The sequence below is a fragment of the Cottoperca gobio genome, chromosome 22 (genome assembly GCF_900634415.1).
Source record: "Cottoperca gobio chromosome 22, fCotGob3.1, whole genome shotgun sequence".
In the NCBI taxonomy this organism is placed as follows: Eukaryota; Metazoa; Chordata; class Actinopteri; order Perciformes; family Bovichtidae; genus Cottoperca; species Cottoperca gobio.
In genome coordinates this window covers 1,494,893-1,517,214 of record NC_041376.1, presented here as the reverse complement: position 1 = coordinate 1,517,214, position 22,322 = coordinate 1,494,893, and the positions used below count along the sequence as shown (strand labels likewise).

The window sequence follows — 22,322 nt, the reverse complement described above, 5'->3', positions numbered from 1 at the left end:
CTCTGTACGACCACCGTAAGCAAACCAGACCTAGAAGTTTGTTTTTATGAAGTTCTTCTTGATGCCTCTCACGCAGACCTGAGGAGCGATGTTTTCTGAGTTACACAGTTTGTACCGTTAAACAAACAAGTTACAAAGTGTTCATTGTTGAGCGCTGGAGGTTGTCTTGGTCTCTGACCAGACTTTACGCTCACATGAAGTCATTATAACACTCTTGCAGATAATATTCACCTGTGATCCTCCTCCTGTACTTGTGATACATCACTGCATTACTCAGCCTCACTGTCGACCCGCTCAGGTCCTAAACCTCCACACTGACACCAAAAGCACAAATATCAGATTGAACCGGGATATATTGGAGACAAATGCACAAACTGAGAATGCAATTCTCATCCAGCCTTAATATGTTGTATCTATTTCCCAGAAGTGTATAGTGTCTTTGTAATTCAGTAAAGTGACTGCAGACATCACAGCAGCTGCAAAGAAAGTTCACAAGAGACAGCCGAGCACGAGCTAATATGAGACACATCTGGCTCTGAGAACTAACGGACTGTGAGGTACAAGTACACGGAGTTTACTGCACATTACTGTAGCAGTAGAGCACAAGCGGGACTTTACTCGGGGAGCAGAGCTATAATATTTACAACACATCAGAGTCAAACAGTTTAATCATCTCGTCTGTTGCACATCGCTTTGGTCCACACTGAAATATCTCAACAACTACTGGATGGATTGACATGAGCGCTGCGTGGTGCCAGGAGGATTAATCCTAATGACTTCGGTGATTCCCACGTTTCATCTCGTGCCACGAGGAGGTTCCTGGGCTAAAAAATTAAGCCAACAAAAGTGCCAAAAGCTGTAGATCCTCGAATTGCCGCTTGATGCTGGCTCCAAGAGCGAGTCAATTCCCAAAGAGCCCGGTGTTAAAATGCCAAACTTTACAGCTGGAATAAATATGTGGTTCAAAAACAGTTTTGGTCTCGATAGCTAACTTCCAACTTGTTAATTGTTTCTAGGTAAGTGTACTGCAAACAAGCCCGTTTTGCCGAAATTAGCATCACAGTTAACGTGAATTACAGCTGCGCCTTGCTAACGAAGCTAGCTAGATAGGGTTAGCTGGTAATCGTCCAAATATGGTCGCTTCTTGTTCCAAAAAACCAAGATGGCGACGGCCTAAATGCAAAACTCAAGGCTCTAATACGGTAGTCCACAAACCATCATGTGATGTGTCGGTGACACTTCTTCTATACAGCTTTGCTCTCACGTGGCACCATCATTAGACTTTCCCATCAGCCTCAGCTTTACTCGGTTTAGTGATGTTAGCATGCTAAGATGCTAAACTAACATGGTTAATATTATTAACAGCTGAACATCCTCATATTAGACTTGTAACTAGGCAGGTTTCCATGCAAATCTATCGGAAGTTCTAACTATATTTCGAGAAAATTGGCAAAAGAAAATGCAAATGATGCTTCTTTCCGTCCACTGACTGCCAATTCTCCAGTTGGAAAACTATCATACCACAGAAGAAGAAGAAGAAGAAGAAGAAGAAGAAGAAGAAGAAGAAGAAGGTGCTACAAGAGGACGTAATTAAAATTGAAATGCCCATAAAGAGGAGGATGGCAACGCACCTACTGTAGCCTTTAAACCAAAGCTTCACGTCCTTCTCTGTGGATTACTCGACAGCTCTCAAAGCGTACGAATGATTGAAGACTGTAGTTGTTTGTTTTGATGTTCTTAAGACTGTTTCTCTGCAGATTATCAGAGGGACGTTTCATTTATAAATCAATCTGCACTGCAGCCTACCTTACGTTCAGCGCTAGGACAATGGGAACTGACGAGGGGACAGTGTAAGATCATTTAGATGTCTCCCGATCAGACGTTTCACCTTTCACGTACACATCCACCACTTCACGGCGCTACGTTACAACCCATTAAGCTCCATATTACTGCATATATTTTAGACATGAGTGGCCAGAGCGGCAATTAAAGTCCTGGCAGCGCTACTGTTAGCATCGTGCACCCACAAAGTAGATGCTCATATCAGCATTGTTTTAGTAAAGGTTATTTCCACCAGGTGAAAATAGAGTAGACTTCAAACGCCTCGCCGCACACTCGCCTGGCTGCACAGTTTAAAAGCTCGACATGGTGTGTGGGACAATGGCGGCTCTCGAAAGCATTGTGGTAATCAGGGCCGATGGAATTTTCCCTGCATCATTAAAAAGGGATTGGTCCGCTCACTGCGTTCATGGGAAGTGCCGTTAGTTAACCCAACAAAAGGTGCTCCGGCTGTGGACCCCCAGAGATGAAGGGCATCGCAGGGGCTCAGCGAATCCACTTCTAATCCTCTCGGCCCCATTGTACCGATACACTCTAAACCCTTTGACCACTTCCCACTCTAATCTCTGCAGATTTGGGTGAGTTAAGTTTCTGATCCGTGGGCCCACAACTTCCCTCCTCTGATGTCCTCGCTGTGGTGACGAGTTTAGTTACAGCAGAGAGTTAAAGTCCGATATTTATACTATTTTAAGACCTTTTTAAACCATAGTTACGAAGCACGAAGACGATGGTTTCATTTAGCTGAAAGGTTAGTCGCTAAATCCAGACAGAAAATGAATCGGCAACTATTTTGTTAATCAATGAATTGTTTAAATGTATAAGTTGTTGCTCTTGTGAGAGTAAACTGAACATCTTCTGATTATTATATCATTGTATTCACCAAACAGATTATTTGATAATACAAAAACAAATGTCACAGTTGGAAAGTAAAATTCTATCTGTGAAAATAAGCACTGAAGGTAATCTTTGCTGAAATAAGATGGAAATCAAGTCAAATAATCCCATAAAACATTAATATTAATGTGCACATTTAGGTTCCCGGGTCTCTAGCTCCGTGGACATTAATCCACGATGTCAGTTGCACCACTTCCACCATGTCAAGAGGATGTTTATGTGTGTGAATACATGAATGCTGCTGGAAGGAGGGGGGTGGAGTTTTTGTTGTGTAAGTAATAGCAGAGAGCTGGTGGTCGGGACAAAGCACTTGACAGGCCAAAAGGCAACCCCCTAATTTCATGTTGACCTTGGCTTGTTTAGCATTTCCCCATAGCTGCTGGTGACGGCGACACGTGTCTGGAGTTGGGTTGACTCTGGGAGCAGAAGGTGTGTGAGTGAGTGTGTGTGTGCAGATGGACGGACCGTTAGGGATGCAGTCCCATATTCCCAAGAGGGGAGGCAGGGGTCAGGGATCAAAGCCCCAACTGACTCCCCACCCAGCTCTGTGTCTGGGGACGTACAGAGATCCCAAATGAAGCGCCGCTCCGGCCGGCTGCATTATGCACTTTTATGCAATTAATGCAGCGACAGGAATGGCAGGGATCCGTATGAGTGGTGGGCTGTTTGTGTTTGCATGGGAGGGAGTGTTGTGTGTGTGTGTGTGTGTGTGTGTGTCTCCTGTGCCAAGCTTCACAATGTAGCCCTGCAGCTGGCACGTGCCACACACACCCACACACACCCACACACACAGAGTCTAGAGAGGTCTTTTAATTAAGGGATTTGTTAATTTTCTATTCAACTTGACAGTGATGAATGGGGGAGCTGTGCCTGCCCATCTCCGCCTCGGCTGTTCAGCAGACAGAGCTTCCTAGGAGGCCTCAGGGTGCGATCATCACACTGAAAACGTATTCACACATGAAGATTTTTAACCCTGCGTTAACTGGAGCAGAAGAACAACAACTGATAGATGTGACTCACACTCTGTAGCAGCCTGTGAGAGGTAAACAACGGCCACACATCGTGTGAACAAAGCTGCTGTTTGGAACGGAAGAAGCTCTTTGACTCGGCTAGTTTAATCTTATCAGAGACTCTTTAAGTGCCTGGAAACACCTACATGTACATTAAGCCTTTTATTGACTTAACAGTGAACACTTTTTGAACTTGACTTGAAGTTCCCGTATGTATTACTTGTTGTGTATTAGAAGACCATGAGATATACATCGGAGTAAACTGTGCATCCTGTCAGGGACTATTTACAGCTGCGGATTGATACCCATTTGATGAGTTTGTGGGTATTTACAGCAGCGTGTGTTCGAATATAAACTCCATTCTGAAACAGTTCTTTGACCTACACGAGCTGCTCTTCAGTGAGGAGGATGTCTTGGTCTTTAACAGGTTTGTGGACAACAATGGAGCTCCATAGAATAAGAAACATGAGGCTTTGGATACACAAACAACACTTGTCAGGAAGATCAATTTAAAACAACAGACTTATCCTTTAAAGTGCTGCAGCTGGGTTTAAAGCACATTCTGATACGTTTGACGTATTCAGTCAGTTGCCAGTTTTGATGTTCAGTTTGTGTTCAAAGTGTTTTAGAGAAGTGTTGATTTCACTAACAGGTGTTTGTAATATTTAGTCCCTCACATTTATATAACTGAGGGTAAGTTGAAGAATACAAACAGCCCAAACTACAACCTCAAAATGATCTTTGCAGCAACTCGTCTCTAAAACAGCTGATTTATTGCAGGACTGTTGCATGAGACTGAGGTGTACCTAATAAACTGGCAGCAGAGTGTATAAAACAGCATTTAATGAACTGTGTCCTCTTTTAAATCTAAATTAAAACGTGTCTTGTTTCTTATTGTTCTGCTCTTTAGTTTCCTTTATTAAATGTGGGGTGATTTATTACTGCACTGCACTCCCTGATTATTATTATTATTTATCTTATCTTGTTCTTTTTTATCTTTACTGTGTTTTACATCTACTTCTCCTAAGAATGAAACTTGCCTTGACTCCTTCTGGAAGATCAGCTGCTGCCCTTCATCAAATGTTGGGAATGAAACTCTTCAAATATAGAACTGAATGTATTTTATATTCATTATCAATACTTTCTTTGTTGCCTCAAAACACGTTTTGCATTAAGAGTAATATAGGCACCCTGAAGCAGCAGAGCCACATGTCATATTGGCCCCAATGCAATTTATCTATTGTGATTTGGCAGCCATTCATCTTTTAAATGCTCTCTCATGATTTCCTTTGTGCATGCAGAGCCGGAGGTGACCTTGAAAATGGACCATGTGGTGTATTCTGATGATAATTTATTCTCATATACAAGAAACTGTCTCACTAACATGATTTTTTCTTCATGCTTTGTGCCATCTACACTCCCTGGAAACTTTTGAAGCAGCAGCCAATGTATTCTCAAAGAATCAGGATTTATAGGGTCCTGCACATTTTGGATTTTAGCAGGATTTACCGTCAAATTCAATCCTTCTGTAACACCAAACACTTGCTCTCTTACTTCAGCATTCATCGTGACTTCCAGCGTACATAAAGCCACAGACGTGATTATAAAGTTGTGATGAACGGGTGGAAAAAAACACTGAATCCAGAAGCAGGAAGATAAAAATATGGATTTACGTTTCTATATACAGTTTCCTATAACGCTGAACCACAGGATCATTTTCAGGGACTCACTTTAAGTCTGTGACCTGATATTGATTTATTTCATCAAACAAACCCCCCAAGTGGCAAACTGGAGCTTAAAACAGAAGACATGCAAAAGACTTTTGTCTCAACTTTTGGCCTCTTTTAATATTTCACTTGAGTGTCTGACAAAAAGAGTAACACGTCATTGTCCCGGCAGTCAGGTCAGTTATCGAGCGCTTTTTTGTGAGCCTGTTTTACTGAGCTTTAACTGACACACACGTACACACACGTACACACACGTACACACACGTGCACGCAGCACACTCTGTTTTAATGCATATTAATGAAGTTAAACGGGCCGCTGTAGAGCAGACAATGGAGCAGAGGAGGGCTGGTTGTGAGCACAAAGCCGTGGACTCGGGGGAAGCAGAACAGGTGCAGGGAGGACACGACTCACTATAGGTTCATCAGTGCAGGAAGGGATCTGTTAATGTGCTCAAATGCACCATTCGGGGTTTTTACGGTCATTGTTGTGGCGTCACTGCACGTTGTGTCAGAGAAATCTTATTTTGTGTTGATGAATTTAGGTGCTTTCTTCTTTGTTTGGTCATTGTGCATCCCAGGTCTTTGATTTAAAGCTGGATGTAGTTAAATTACTCTTTAGGATGTAAGGAAACTGTTCTTTTCAAGGTGCGATGTGGAAACAAAACAAAATGGGGGGGCAGCATTTCACTTATAATCCGCGCCGGCAGATTATAGTAGATAGATAATCTGCGTTCATACACATCCACATGGAAACTTTATATCGACACTATTTGGAGTGTGTTTCCGTTTGTGTCGCTAAATAACCAAAGTTAGATGTTGTTAGAAAACAAACTTTGCAGCTCTACTTCTTCGTCCTCTCATGTTGCGTCACTGTCGTGGTATTAGCTGGGGCTAGCTGTTAGCATGCTAACATCAGTAATGTCTCTGCAGCTCAACACGTAGACGTCTTTGACAAAGCGTCGACACTGTTACCTTCACATTCTGTTGATGTTTTAAACTAAGATTCTTCCCACTTCGTACACGTTGCACCTTTAAAGTATAGGTTCTTAAGTGTGTCTTAAAACAATACTTACTCTGAAGAGTTCCCTTTCTAGTGTAAGAGATGTGGGACGAGTTCTACAGTCCTCGTATCGTTTTAGGCAGACTTGAAAAATGTGAATTTATCCTCTGGGACTCTTCATAATCTCTTTTTCAGATCGTCTATAAATTGTGATATTTATCTGAATAATTGTCCTGAATCCTGAAGTGGTGAGATTACCGAGTACTTCACAAGTAAACAAGCGACTAGAAGAAGAAACTAAATACGTCTGAGATATTACGCTGGGGAAAAACAGGCAGCACCATCGCGTTTGTTGTCTGTGTCGTCGGGGGAAGCAGAAATACACTGCAGTTGCAAATTCTGCCATTTTATCTGTATTGTGTCAGATCATCTAAAGATCTTTAAAGAGGGAACTGCAACACAAAGGTTCCCTCGCCGTGGTTAGGACTACTGTGAAAACAGCGTTACAATGTTTTCTGTGGCTGTAAAAACTTTGTCAAGGCTGAGAAAATAACCCTGGTGATGTAATGAAGGATTTCTGAGCTTAGTTTAGACCAAGATCTGGCTCCAAAGCAAATGTTTAGTGAGAGGGAAATGTAGGACAAACTCAGGACAAACAGTAAAGGTGTGTCGGTCTCCGTTGCATCGATTTGGACTTTAATCTGATGTTTTTTCTGGTTCTTGTAACAGTTTGTAATGTCATGTTATTGTGCACTTGTGTTGTTTTTGATGAATAATAATAATAATAATATAAATGGACTCCAAGTCTTCTCCTTTAATGTAAAAATGCCAAAAACCAACACAAATAACAACTTAATAAATAATTCTGAGAAGAAACAGAAGGAGGATCATTCTCTTGCAACACAAAGAGATACTTCTCCGTGGTAATAGTCACATCCTGGGAGGGAAACTGTTCTCAGCTCAGTAACTCCCCGCTCTGTGGACCCTCCTATGGGTCCTCAGAGATAGTCAACTTGAACCAAACCACGCCTCCATGTTTTATTCTGGGGGATTTATCAGCGCCTACATGTTGACTGCTCTGCATACTAGACCCAGCAAGAGAAGAGAGAAGATCACCTCCACAGACTACACATGCTGACAAACACACCTATTCACCTCTGTGGACGTTAAACTCTGCAGCTCTGACAGGATGGATTTTTTAGACAGCGGTTACCTGGACGCGCGCTCTCCGTATGATAACACCTTTAATTTCTGGAACGACTACCTCGGCCTGTCGACTCTTGTCGCCAAGAATAAGATCCACAGCCCGTCCTGCAGCCCCAACTCTATAACCGAGTCCCTTAAAGCGACTCTGGGCTTGGAGGACGATTCCCCGGTTTGCTCCTGCGTAATTGGGCACGGCAGGGACAGCGACGGACACTTGGACTGCTGCTGCGCGGCCCCGGGCTCCCCGCCAATCTCCATCTACGATTTCAAGGAGCGCATCTCGCTGCTCAGGCCGTACGAGCACCTAGCTGGTGATTCACCGCTGGGAGACAGAGATTCACCCTCCTACAGGGGAAGCTTCGCCGGCCTCGACCTGCTCGCCATGGACAGAAGGCGCAAACAGACTCAGAGGAGCAAGCCGGAGCCGAAGGTGTGCGTCTTCTGTCGGAATAACGGCGCACCGGAGGAAGTTTACGGCACCCACATCCTGAAGACAGCGGATGGCAGGGTGCTGTGCCCCATCCTCCGGGCGTACACCTGCCCCCTCTGCAGTGCCAACGGCGACAATGCGCACACCATCAAGTACTGCCCGCTGTCGAGAGATCAGCCGAGCCAGAGAGTGGCAAAGGGGGGCAGGCCGATTGGCAAAAGGCTGAAAATCTTCTAAGCGAGGATATGATAAAAAAAATAAAGTTTGAGTTGCACTGTAAATGACGAGTGTGTCTGGCCCTTTGCCCCCATTTCATGCACAAGACAAGTGTGGAGATAAAAAGATTTAAAGAAAATATTGATTTTTTTATTTGTATGTGTCACTGCTTCATACTTGTTATCTTGTAACTCTATGGGCACATAGTTTACAGGTGGACGCATTGCGCGCATTATCTTTCCTTCCCAGCACTCTTAAGGACTTTGTGATCACAAATGAACCAAAGTACTGTACAGACCGACGTGTGAATGACCACCTTCATGCTGTAATCACAAACCGCCCTGTGCATGTCAGCTCTGGGTTTATGAGATGCCAACATAAATGATGAATATGCAGCACTCCTGATATACAATGAATGTTTAGTCCCATATAGTTCAACGGCCCATGGATGTAAGAAGTCTGACAGGCCATGCAAGATATACTTCTTTATATCGAGCACAGTTTTCCTGAGATAAATGTTTTCTACCAAAGGAATACACTTTTGTATTGACACTTAGCCTGAAGGTATTTTCCGTATTGTTTATATGTTGGATGTCATTATGTGATTTTATGTGGATAGTATTTTGCAGATTTCAACTGAATGTACAAACATGTGGAAAGTAGATCCGACATTCAGTTCACTGACATGCTTTTAGAGTAGCTTCAGTTGACTGTTCAAACACACAGATGCTGAATAGATTGTTTTGTTTTTCACGTGGAAATATATTCCTGCAATTCTTGTAAATGTATTAAAGGGGGCGAACGATTTTAGCAATGAAAAGCCTGACATTCCAAAGTCTTTATCTGTCAATAGAAATGTTTTATGTACTTATTTTTACCTTATGTATCATTGGGAAATATATTCGCTGTAAATTACTCTGAATAAACATGTCATTTGCATTTTTCTTTGACTCTCTGGACTGGAGCTGATTTTAAATCCCTGACTTCATGATGAAGGTGCAGCAGCGGACATCACAACACATGACTGAATAAACATTTTCACAACTGTATTTCCTCTGAAAACATCTCAAATAGTCAAATGTGATGTAAATGCGCCCCCTAGTGTTCAAAACCTTAAATGACAATAATCTTTAATAAAAGCTCTCCAGTGGACTCCTAATACAGAGCAAGTTAATATAAGAGTTAGTGCAATAAATAAAATGTAAGACTGACTTTACAATTCAAATAGAAGAAACAAACACCATCAATTACAAAGGGTTGTGTACAATTTTGAACAAATGTTTATTTAGTGTTATGCTTCTGCTATCCGGATCTGCAGGATGGTAAATTAATTTAAAAATATAGATGTTAATAATTATTTTTGATATTATAAATTGCAATGTATTCATAAAATCCTACTTCATTTACATCACAGCATTTTTAATACTTTTGGATGATTGATTTAAGACATTTTACTACCAATTAAGGCTTTAATTAGACATTTTAAGGATCCGCAGGACCCCTGGATTAACACTCTATTTTAAAGGAGTGTGTAAATACATTAAAGCTGACTATACTTGTCATGTTGTGCCATGTTAGGAAAGATCAGGAACATCTGTATATTTCATCCATGTTTATTCTCAGACCTTACTGTGCGGCACTTTTTCATTATGTGCAAACAAAACACTGCTGGTGGACGTAGTTTGGTATAAAAGCTCTTCTAAATTAAACTTTTGGCAATTACATCAGTGGATTCCTGTGGGTAATTATACCTTATTGCAAAAAGAAAAAAGACACAGCCATTGAGTTTTGCCAAAGCCACAAATCAAATGCCATTAGATCAAACTGCATTTGAGAGAACTACAGTACAGCTTGAATAATCCAGCAGGAACAGGAGACACCCTGCATACACCACATCTGTATACACCACATCTGCATACACCGCATCTGTATACACCACATCTGTATGCATCACATCTGTATACACCACATCTGTATACACCACATCTGTATACACCGCATCTGTATACACCACATCTGTATGCATCACATCTGTATACACCACATCTGTATACACCACATCTGTATACACCGCATCTGTATACACCACATCTGTATACACCACATCTGTATACACCACAGCTGCATACACCACATCTGCATACATGGCATCTGTATGCATCACATCTGTATACACCACATCTGTATACACCGCATCTGTATGCATCACATCTGTATACACCACATCTGTATGCATCACATCTGTATACACCACAGCTGCATACACCACAGCTGCATACATGGCATCTGTATGCATCACATCTGTATACACCACATCTGTATACACCGCATCTGCATACACCACATCTGTATGCATCACATCTGTATACGCCACATCTGCATACACCACATCTGCATACACCCCATCTGCATACACCCCATCTGCATACACCCCATCTGTATACACCACATCTGTATGCATCACATCTGTATGCATCACATCTGTATACACCACATCTGTATGCATCACATCTGTATGCATCACATCTGTATACACCACATCTGTATGCATCACATCTGTATACACCCCATCTGCATACACCCCATCTGCATACACCCCATCTGTATACACCCCATCTGTATACACCACATCTGTATGCATCACATCTGTATGCATCACATCTGTATACACCACATCTGTATGCATCACATCTGTATGCATCACATCTGTATACACCACATCTGTATGCATCACATCTGTATACACCACATCTGTATGCATCACATCTGTATGCATCACATCTGTATACACCACATCTGTATGCATCACATCTGTATACACCACATCAGCATACACCCCATCTGTATGCATCACATCTGTATACACCACATCTGCATACACCCCATCTGTATGCATCACATCTGTATACACCACATCTGTATGCATCACATCTGTATGCATCACATCTGTATACACCACATCTGTATACGCCACATCTGCATACACCCCATCTGTATGCATCACATCTGCATACACCACAGCTGCATACATGGCATCTGTATGCATCACATCTGTATACACCACATCTGTATGCATCACATCTGTATACACCGCATCTGTATACACGCATCTGCATACACCACATCTGTATGCATCACATCTGTATACACCCCATCTGTATGCATCACATCTGTATACACCACATCTGTATACACCACATCTGCATACACCCCATCTGTATGCATCACATCTGTATACACCACATCTGTATGCACCACATCTGTATACGCCACATCTGCATACACCCCATCTGTATGCATCACATCTGTATACACCACATCTGTATGCATCACATCTGTATGCATCACATCTGTATACACCACATCTGTATACGCCACATCTGCATACACCACATCTGTATACACCACATCTGCATACACCCCATCTGCATACACCCCATCTGCATACACCACATCTGTATGCATCACATCTGTATGCATCACATCTGTATGCATCACATCTGTATGCATCACATCTGTATACACCACATCTGTATACACCACATCTGCATACATCACATCTGCATACATCACATCTGTATGCATCACATCTGCATACATCACATCTGTATGCATCACATCTGTATACATCACAGCTGGTGCATTGTATTGTCCCTATAAAATAATGAACTGCAGCTTTAAATGGAGAGAAACATTTTAATTGTGTTTTTGGGAGAACTGTAGCTTTAAATGTCAGACGATCAATGAGCATCATTGACCTCTTTTGGCCAGAACTGCAACAACATAAATAGACATTAGAGCGTCTCCTTCTTTGGATGGAGAATAACGTCAATAAAGAAGTGATCTTGCCAATTAGATAAAATACTAAGATAAACTCATCTTTTACTTTGGCACGTGTTGGAGGATGGTGAAACCTGCTGACATAATAATACGGCTTAGTCATTTAGTTTTTAGGCTTGCTGGAGACTCTTCTACAACATACAAAGTTTTATTCCCCCAAATGTTTCAGGGTGTACATGTTGATGTAGTCACAGTGTGTGCAGAGTTAGAAAAGATAAATACTAAATTAACTCTAAATTAAGGTCATTTGTGGAAGAAATGTTAATGATTGTCCCTTTACTGTCAGGGGTCAACTAGTGCGTGCAGATACCAGGATTTTAAAAATCCCGTACATAATGTTGTATAATGTTTGATTTAAAGAGGCCAGAAACGTGTCCTTGTGCAGAAATCTGAATTGATAATAATTATAAGAGCATCAGCTTGATGCCTCTTTTACAACGAGGATTTAAAGGCAACCTCTGACTCATCTCTGGGTGTTAAACAGGAGGAGGGTTTCTCCGTGTCAGCAGGTACAGATTCTTCCTCGGTGGTGTCTCCCACACACACTGTCAGAGTCAGGACATCAGTGACTCATCAATTTGCAACTTAAATCGATCAAACAGCTGCGTCTAATGATACTCTGGGAACAGCAGCAGTATGTAGAGCATCGTGGAGGGAACGGTCTACTAAAATACATTAACGCTGCAAGAACTAGTAGACTAATCGATAAACAGAAAACAAATCAGCAACTATTTTTATAATAGATTAAACGTTTGAGTCATTTTTCATGCAAAAATGGCCGAAAATGCTGTTGTTTCCTGCTTTTCTCTGTTTTATAAATGACATTAAAGTGAATATTTTTGGGTTTTTGACCTATAATGCATCACCTTGGACTTGGAGAAACTTGGAAGGACATTTTTCAATATTTTCTGACATTTTATAGACGAAACGATAATAATAATAATAATAATAATAATAATAATAATAATCGGCACATTAATTGATAATATATAAATACATTTCAATAAATAAACAATTAAGAAATTGTTGGTTGCAGCCCTAAAGGAAACAAACAGGGAACGATGAAAAGAGGAGATGATCACTTTTTATTATATATGTAAAGTATAAATATAAAGTATAAAGCGAGGAAAGAGTCTTAATATCTTTGTATGTAGGATTATTCAACCATCATTCATGTTATTCAGATAGAGCAGTGGGCACTTATCAACCACATCAATGTATTTAAGTAGAAGTGTAATTAATTCATTGTTTTCTATAACATTAAAACCCTTAAGTGCCTGCCTGTTAAAGTGTATCCCCTTTATGCACTATGTATTGATCCTCAGTAAACGGGTTGTGGAAAAGACTTTGTTTCAAGTCATGTTCACAAGGTTTGCTCAGGTTATCTTCCACTTTATTAACGTGGCTGTGCTCATGGCTTGAGAGATACAATGAGAATGCATTGAGGGCATAAAGTCGAGTGGAATCTGCCTCCAGAAATGTGTCGAGTAACGAGTGTAACTGATTGCAATGCCAGTTTTAGGGCAGATTAAATAAAAACCTGCTCTACCACATCAACTCTGCCTGCCGAGGCTGAGAGTGAGTCTGAAAACCAACCTCCTCTCTCCTCACTGCAGCAGTCTGCTATTGGCCTGGTGGATGCTGACAGCACTGAGGTTTCTCTGTGGTGGAGGGGGGGTAGCCTCGCTCTATAAAAGCCGGGGATCTGCAGCATCACTGAGCTGGTGCAGTGCAAAACGCCGCTCATCCTCACCGATGGTGTGCAGAACAAGGGGGACATAAAAAAAAAACCTTCTGAAACTAAAAACATCCACATCCTTTTTCTTAAAACAAACTAAAAAAATCCACAACAAAAAATTCATCATGAGCTACGATACCTTCTTCTCCTACCGCCGCCCTTGGGACGGCTACAAAGGCTCCCAAACCACCACCAAACCCTCCATGTCCTCCTCCATCTACTCTTCTCATGGAGCCCCTCAGTCTGTGAAGAGGATCCTGAGGGTGGCCTCCTCTTCCCTGCCGGACAGGTCCGAGCGGATGGACATGGCTCAGACCAGCACCCTCAACACAGAGCTGCTGGGCCTGCGCTCCCAGGAGAGGGAGCAGCTAGGGGACCTGAACGACCGCTTCGCCACCTACATCGAGAAGGTGAGGCACCTTGAGCTGCAGAACAAAGCCCTGCTGGGCGAGCTGGAGGAGCTGAGGCGGCGGCAGCAGAACGACCCGTGCCGCCTTAAGGCGCTCTATGAGGGGCGTTTGAGGTCCATGATAGACTCAGAGAACAGGGAGAAGATGCGATTGAAGGCAGAGAGAGACTACCTGCGTGACGTGTATGAGCAGTGGAAGAAGGTGGTTGAGGAGAAGGCGAGTGAGCGCATGGATGCTGAGGAGACCCTGCAGAGGGCCAGGGAGGAGGCCAGCAGGGCCGTGCTCGCCAACTGTGATGCCGAGGCCTCCGTGGTCTCTCTGTGTGATGAGATGGCGTTCCTGAAGAAGGTCTTTGCAGAGGAGCAAGTGGAGCTGCAGGCCCAGCTGCAGGCGGCTAACATCACTGTGGATGTGGAGGTGTCCCGGCCTGACCTCTCCACCGCCCTGCGAGACATCCGGGGACAGTACGAGCGGCTGGCAAACAAGAACATGCAGGCCGCCGAGGACTGGTACAAGAACAAGTTCGCCAGCGTGGCGGAGATGGCCAGCAAAAATAACGAGGCCGTGCACGCCATCCGGGAAGAGACCATGGAGTACCGGAGGCTGCTTCAGTCCCGCTCCTCTGAGATAGAATCTCTCCGGAGCTTCATCGAATCCCTAAATAAGCAGCTGGAGGATCTGGAGGACACGCAGACCAAAGAGGTGGCAAAGTATCAGGTGAATGATAACTGGATCCTGATCTGCATGATATTCACCCTATAGGGGGATGTGAACCAATATGTGCTCCCTGGTCTTGTTCTCTGCAGGTTTGTGAGAAGTGACCTCAGAAGTCTAGACACAGAGATGAGATGGAATAATGTTAACAGTCGCTCAGAATGAAAGAAAACACTTGACGTGCAGAAAGGAGAGAGGAAGAAGCTTTCTTTTTGCTACTAGATGTAAATGTATTCTCTGCAGCAGCTGCACCCTCCCCATACGTTAGTGCTCAGCAGGAAATGATGGCAGACTCACAGCAGAGGTGAAAATCTGCAAGGTTACCGTCTGAAGAGTGAGCGCTCGACGTAGCTCTACACTCAGAGAATAGATCAGGGATTTACAAAAACTGTAAATGTTAAATGACCACAAGCACACACACACACACACACACACACACACACACACACATACACACACACACACACACACACACACACACACACACACACACTCATCAAGCTAAACAAGTCACTGTGTCTTGCATCACTATCTGTAGTATTTGATGATTAATGGATCTTTTGCATTCATAGATGAGGATAAGTGAGCTGGAGCGGGATATCTCTGACTCCAAGCAGGAGATGGTGTGCTACCTGAGAGAGTACCAAGACCTGCTCAATGTGAAGATGGCCCTCGACATTGAAATAGCTGCGTACAGGTGAGATCTGGATACGGACAAGAATAAGAGGACATTTGTTCGTATAAAACAGTAAGCTCAAGGATAATCTGTTTTCTTTTTCTTTTCAGGAAACTTCTGGAGGGGGAAGAGATTCGTCTGTCTTACCCCGCCCTTCCCGGCCTAAACTAAACGCCACCAGCCTGGCATCAACCTGAATACTTCACACCCCTTCTTTCCTGTCCCTCTCCCTCCCTCATCTCCTTTACGTTCTCCCCTCTATCATCTTTGCCCCAAAAATACTCCTTCCATCCTTTACTCCTCCCCAAAACTAAAACAAAAAAATCGCAAACCAAAGCTCATCGTTCTCAAGACAGATGCGCCCTTGTGCTAAACAAGAGGTCCACCAGAAGTCCCCCTTCTTCTACACACGTTCTGACACCGCACATCAAGAAGACGGCAGACTGTAAAATGCAGAGAGGCTGCACTGCATTAGCAACATAGCTAAGACGGACAGCAGTGTTGCTTTGGCTGAGTTCCTCTCTGTCACACACGTTAAGGTCCAAGCAGCACGGTTACTATTCGACTCTTCTGAACCCTCGTTGTGCAAACATTTTACCAATTGTTTGTGAAGGAGGTGTCTTTTATCTCTGGATGCTTGGACTTTATCTGTGTTTGTACTGATGCAAGAAACCTGCAGCATTATTAACCGGGAACTCTACCAATCGATCATGCATTGTGCTGCACACCTGGTTCTCTACAGTCAGTGAACCAGTAACCTTAAAAATATTTATTTTCACTATATTAAAGATACATTTTTGTCCTTTTTAGTTATTCTTCCTCTGCATTTACACAAATACCACAAGTTTGGTTGGTTTAAAATCCAGAGTGAGTTTGGGTTTTTCTATTTGGCCGGTTATTTAAATTTCTATTACAAATGTGTCTTTTCTTGCTTCTGGACATGTAAATGCTGTGGAAGACTAATTGTTACTGGTTTCTCCTTATATTCATGCAGTGTGTCTCACAGCTTATCTGCATTAGATTTGTTTTTGTTCTGTGAGTTCATTCAAAGCTAAACACGGAAAGTGGAAGATAAGCAGGAGCTCCTTGTTGTTTGTGTGTCGATGTTAGATCTAAATGGTGCTTTACATCTGTGAAGTTAATACCAAGTCTGCACCATTACGCTCGATGTACCTGTAACAGCCGGCAACAAGCTGAATAAACATATAACTGACCTGCAAATCAGTTCACATCTCCTGTTTTCATTTGACACTTTTATGGATGTTTAGGACAACAGGCTGAGGAGAAGACCTCGTGTATTCTTTCTATGTGTTGTCCAGTTTTAGACCAATCAATCCTCACAGGTGTAAAAATGTACATTTAAAGAGGCAATTCAGTCAAAAACAGTCCTATTTTCTGAGGTATACTCACAGTTTGGTTAATAACCTGTGTGTTTTTAGATAAGGCTCTTCAGTGATGATCTACAAACAGGTGCAAAGTATTGTCTTTTATAACACGAGGAGGAACCTTTACGTAATAAAGATTAAATAAGTATGTAGTAATGGTTAATGCTGAGAATGGCGAGTATTTTCCATGTGTGATCCTTGATTTGTGAGTTTCCCTCTGAAATAATGTAGAACAAAAGTAAAACACACATCGCTTAAATTTCTCCTTACTTACAGCTCTCAATGTCACGATGCACGACACACAGCGGCACTGCACCATTTCCCATCATGCCATGCTGCTGGCACACGGAGTGTAGCTGTGATGCGTCGGTGCCTGGGCAGGATCATCAGTCACCCGGCTGACACCAGGCAACTCACTGAACCCTGAACAAACACACACAAAAGATGCAGTTTTCATTTTTAGTTTTACCGCATATTGTGTAAAACAACACGTAAGTGTCCCTGTTGGTCTCTGCTGCTGTGTTATTAAAACACACGTTTTAAGTAATTAGAAATACTTTCATTACTGAAATGTTATATTCTTTTTAGACACTTACTTAACGCCTTTTGATTTACATTGACTCAAGTGCTGTGCGAGGTCAAGAGATATTGAGTATTGCCATTTTATGCTACTTTATACTTCTATTCCACTGGGAAATATTGCACTTTGGTTACTTTTTAATTTGCAGATTTGGATTATTCAATAAAATAAATAAATAATGATGTGTTTTATTAAGATAAGGTAACACTTTATTGGTCCAAGGGCACCTTTACCAGCGGCAACATTAAAGTGATGTACACATTAATGTAAAAATAATTATAATCCAATAATATTAATTATTTGAAAATGGGCCAGTCTGTATAATGAGTAGAGTATTTCTACTTTTACTTAAGTAAAACTCAAACTGTTTACTGATGTATATCTTCATTCTGCAAATATGGGTACTGATGTGAATATTATTATTCAGTGTGTTTTATTTTTTATTTTAACATCCTTGTTTTTGTGTTCATGCCTATTCTATAATAATTGATTAATTGATTAATTGATTAATTAATCACACAATGGAGGTCTTGGAGCAGGTTATCTATATGGATGAGTGCACATGAGGTGGATCTTAAAAGTTTGAAACATATGTTTTAGCCTTGCCTGTATTCTTATAATTATTTTTTGTTTCTATTTTTCTTATTTATAATAAGATAATAACATAATTATAATAAAATATCTATTTTCCTTTCTTTTAAAGCAATTTGAGGAACATTTTTTTGTATGAAAAGTGCTGTACAAATATTGTTTATTATCATTATTATTATTAATTAAACTATTTGAGAACTTCTTCCACCACTGCTCATGTTTTGACAAAGTACTTTCACTGTTTGTGAATGTGCTGCTAAACAATTGCTAAGCTAACTTAGCAAACTAGCTACCTAGCTTCTGAGCTAGCTATCTGCCACTATAGTTAGCTTAGCTTCTGACTTGGCGGTATATATTACAATAACACCGGTGTAGTTATGTAGTTATATACAGTTATGGACTATGAAAACTCAAAGAGCAGATACTGTTATAATAAAAACATTTCAGCTACCTGCAGATGGCGGTAGAGGCTAAACTACTTAGCTCGGTTAGCTACGTTGCTAATTACTTCCTCCGGTCAAAGGACACCAACATGGCCGCCGCCTTCTGTGGATAACGTTTCTCAATGTTAACTTTTATTTGAATAACCGTCACACGGAGCCCCTAACGATCCACACCTCTAGTCAACATGTTCCAGGTAATCGGCGGGAGGACCGTCCAGGCGGTCCGGCTCTTTGCACCCAGGAGCGCCGTGCTCGTGGAGGCTGTCCGCGGCAGAAAGTCCCGCACCGATCCGGTGGCCAAGTCCAAAGAGGGGCGAATCAAAGTGCCTCCCCCGGTGGACCCGGAGGAGATGGTCGTCCTCAAGGAGAGATACTCGGAGTACCAGATGATCATGAAGGCGCTCCGGTACGTTAAACCGCCAACGGTTACTAACTGACATAGTCTCGGACGTTAAAGGGTCAACTGCTGTTATAATAAATAATAAAGAATAAACGTTGAGCCCCAAACATTAATTTTAACCTTATTCCCAATCCAATAAATGTGCTAAACTTGAGTATTTTGCCAAAATGTATCTTCAACTTGGTCCAATTAATGCTAATTAATTAATTAATTAATTTCCATCCCCTAATTTGAACAAACACTGTTTTAAAATGTGTATATTTGCAGCAGCAAGAAAGAATAAGTACTGATAAAAACTTAAGACAACATTACAGGAATAAATTGACAGCTGTATCAATATAAAATAATAAATAAAAAAACATGATAATCTGCAGACGTTGCATGGTAATAACATACTTATGTCCTCAAAGTCGTTAAATAATTAATTTGCTTTCCATTAAATTGAACAGCATGATGTGCACACTAGACCAGAAATGATTTGTCAATTAATCAATTAGTCAATTTACAGAAAGATAATCTGCAAAACAAATTCATAATCGCTTATTTTAAGTCACTTAAAAGCAAAAATGATAAAAATAAAAAATAGATTTCAAATGAGAATATTTGTCGTTTTTTTGTAGTTTTCTAAGATAGTCAAATTAATATCTTTAGTTTTTGGACTATTAGGTCTGACAAAATAAGTAATTTAAATATTTTAATTTAGGCTCTGGGAATTTCTGCTGAGCATTTTTTAATTCTGACATTTTTTAGACCAAACAATTAACCGATTTACATACAAAAGATTATTTGCAGCTTAATTAATAATTAAAATAATAGTTCTGTATGCTGTTCATCTTCTTAAGATGGGAAATAATTAAAAGTTGCAGCAATTTAATCCTAGAATAAAAATAATAATTTTCCTTAAAGTGATTCATACATAATGTTGTGAGTTGTTTTAATCACGTATTTTAAAATATAAAATATATTTTGAATTGACCTGGTTCTTTGCGTTTGATAGTATGGAGTTTAAGGAGGAGGTGCTTCGTAAAAAGTACGAGGATGATCGAGGCTCCAAGGCGGAGGAGAGGGCGAGGCAGGACGCGGCGGAGCATCGCGTCCTCATGGCCTTTAACGACCAGGAGAACCAGCGTCTGCTCGCACTCCGGTAAGAAGAAACTTACAACATGAAGGATAAAAAACCTCTTTGTTTTTGTGTCGTTTCCAAAAGTTCACCTTCTCCACCATCTTTTCAGGATCACGAGGATCCAGAAGGAAAATGAGGAAGCTGAGCGGAAGAAGCTTGAAGCGTCCGTTCAGCGCGAACAAGAGCAGCAAGAGTTCCTCCGAGAAAAAGAGAAGGAAGTTTTGAAGTTGCAGGTAAAATTCTCAATCTGGAAACTGTTTTAAATGGTCAATTCTTCAAGCTACAGTTGCATGTTTCTGAAGTTCAAGAGATCCACTGCCCCCCCCAGGCCTGAACGTGCACATGCTTAGTCCTACGCAGAATTCAGCTGCTCAACAGGATCACATGGGGTTCATTTGTCTGAATTTGCCACTTTTTTAAACCCTTTTTAAATCCTAAAACATCACAAATGATATACAGAGCAGGAAGAGGCTTGTTTGAAGCCTCCACCTAAATAATGTTGTAGAGAAAAATATTAATATACAGAAAATAATGACTTCATTGGGAATTTGTGATAAATAATTCAAAATAATTGTGAATCCTACTATGGGGAAGGTAAGACCCGCCCTACTCAGCCTCTGATTGGCTGGTACTCGTCGTTTTGTACTACAGTTCCTTTTTTGAATATTCAAAATAAACATTGTATATAATAGTGAAATGTGGACAGGGAACATTTTACTGCACAATAACTGATTCTTTAAATGTTTGCTGATACGTGTTTTACTTTTACTTTTACACAACACTAGTATTCCCAAATACTGATCTTACAAATCTGCCTTTTTACTTTCAATCTCTTCCAGGAGGATGCAAAGAACTTCATCACCTTGGAGAACTTGGATCAGCGTATAGAAGAAGCTCTGGACAATCCAAAGAATTACAACTTTGCCATTGACAAATCAAGGAGAGTTGTTAAAAAGACGACGCTGGAGTGAAAAGACGAAGGAGTCTGCTCCTCCCTGGAAGCGGATTATCTTCCACCAAACACAGAAAACATTCAGCGTTGGAAGATTATCGTTCCCGTCAACCTGGAAACATCTGAGACTTCTTCATGAGCAGATAACTTGTGGATTAAAGTGATTTCCTGCCTTCATTTTGCTGCTTTGTGTTGTTAGAGTGCTGTACCGTCACCAGTCACATGTTCTTTTGACCGTCACTGTCTTCTCATGGAAATAAATGTTTTCTGGACACTTAAATACTTTTGAATCGAGATCCTTTTTCTACTTATCAAGGAACACAAAGTGCACATCCTCAGTTTAGTAAGAGCTGTTTATAACCTTTAAAGGTTATAAGTTTAAACTCCGCAGTGTTTGTGCAAGTCTACAAAATTACACCTTTAGACTTAATTCATAAAACATCTGGGAAACATTTCTCTAATGTATAAATAAATACATCTGGCTAAGAAATCAATAAATATATTAAATATAAATAAAGAATATTAATGAGAATTAATGTACAAATGCATTTTTATTTATTTCAGGGGATTTATTATAGCCATATTTATTTATATATTTGATATTTAATTTAATTCAATACTGGTCTTGTACATTTATAATATATATATATATATATATAATGTATAATAATGGATACAATTTCTTTTTCGTGAATTGTGAACTTCTGGATGATTTTAAGGGTTAAAAAAAACACTTTCTATTTTTAAAAACATTTATATTGCAAAGTTTTCTAATCTATAATTATGTTTCTGGACTTTTGCAGATCTTCTCTAAATGTTTGTGTTTTATGCACCAATCAAATGTCGTGCGTTGGTAATAAACCTAAGTTTGAACCTGTTGGTGGAAACGTGCCACTAAAGCAGACTTTGTTTTAACAATTACAAGCTAGAAATGTTAAAAATCAAATTAAATCAAATTTCCCGAAACGTTACACATTTGATTTAAGAGTTTTTAATCCAATAAATCTCTCAGATGCACATTTATTATTCCTCCTTTATTCGGTGTGAATACATTCAGACATTCTTCAAGGTAATTAGAAAACATCTATGTTCTGACCCTAAATGACTATTAATAATAACAATAACAATAACAGACTAAAGCTACTGAT

At 40.8% G+C, this 22,322-nt stretch overlaps 3 protein-coding genes across 3 annotated transcripts; all 3 read left to right on the top strand.

Annotated features, from left to right (window-relative positions):
* Nucleotides 1-7,569: 7,569 nt before the first annotated feature.
* Nucleotides 7,570-9,266, top strand: LOC115027022 (nanos homolog 1-like). The gene has a single exon (XM_029460002.1). It carries the CDS (start codon nt 7,660-7,662, stop codon nt 8,341-8,343), a length of 684 nt encoding a protein of 227 aa, XP_029315862.1. The 5' UTR covers nt 7,570-7,659; the 3' UTR covers nt 8,344-9,266.
* A 4,600-nt stretch (nt 9,267-13,866) lies between these two features.
* On the top strand, nt 13,867-16,925 carry neff2 (neuronal intermediate filament family member 2). The gene is made up of 3 exons (XM_029460001.1): nt 13,867-15,027; nt 15,597-15,721; nt 15,811-16,925. The coding sequence occupies exons 1-3, from the start codon at nt 14,026-14,028 to the stop codon at nt 15,869-15,871; spliced, it is 1,188 nt and encodes a 395-aa protein (XP_029315861.1). The 5' UTR covers nt 13,867-14,025; the 3' UTR covers nt 15,872-16,925.
* A 1,819-nt stretch (nt 16,926-18,744) lies between these two features.
* mrps26 (mitochondrial ribosomal protein S26) lies at nt 18,745-21,454 on the top strand. The gene is made up of 4 exons (XM_029460004.1): nt 18,745-19,105; nt 20,097-20,243; nt 20,332-20,455; nt 21,062-21,454. Exons 1-4 carry the CDS (start codon nt 18,885-18,887, stop codon nt 21,191-21,193), a joined length of 624 nt encoding a protein of 207 aa, XP_029315864.1. The 5' UTR covers nt 18,745-18,884; the 3' UTR covers nt 21,194-21,454.
* The last annotated feature ends 868 nt before the right edge of the window (nt 21,455-22,322 follow it).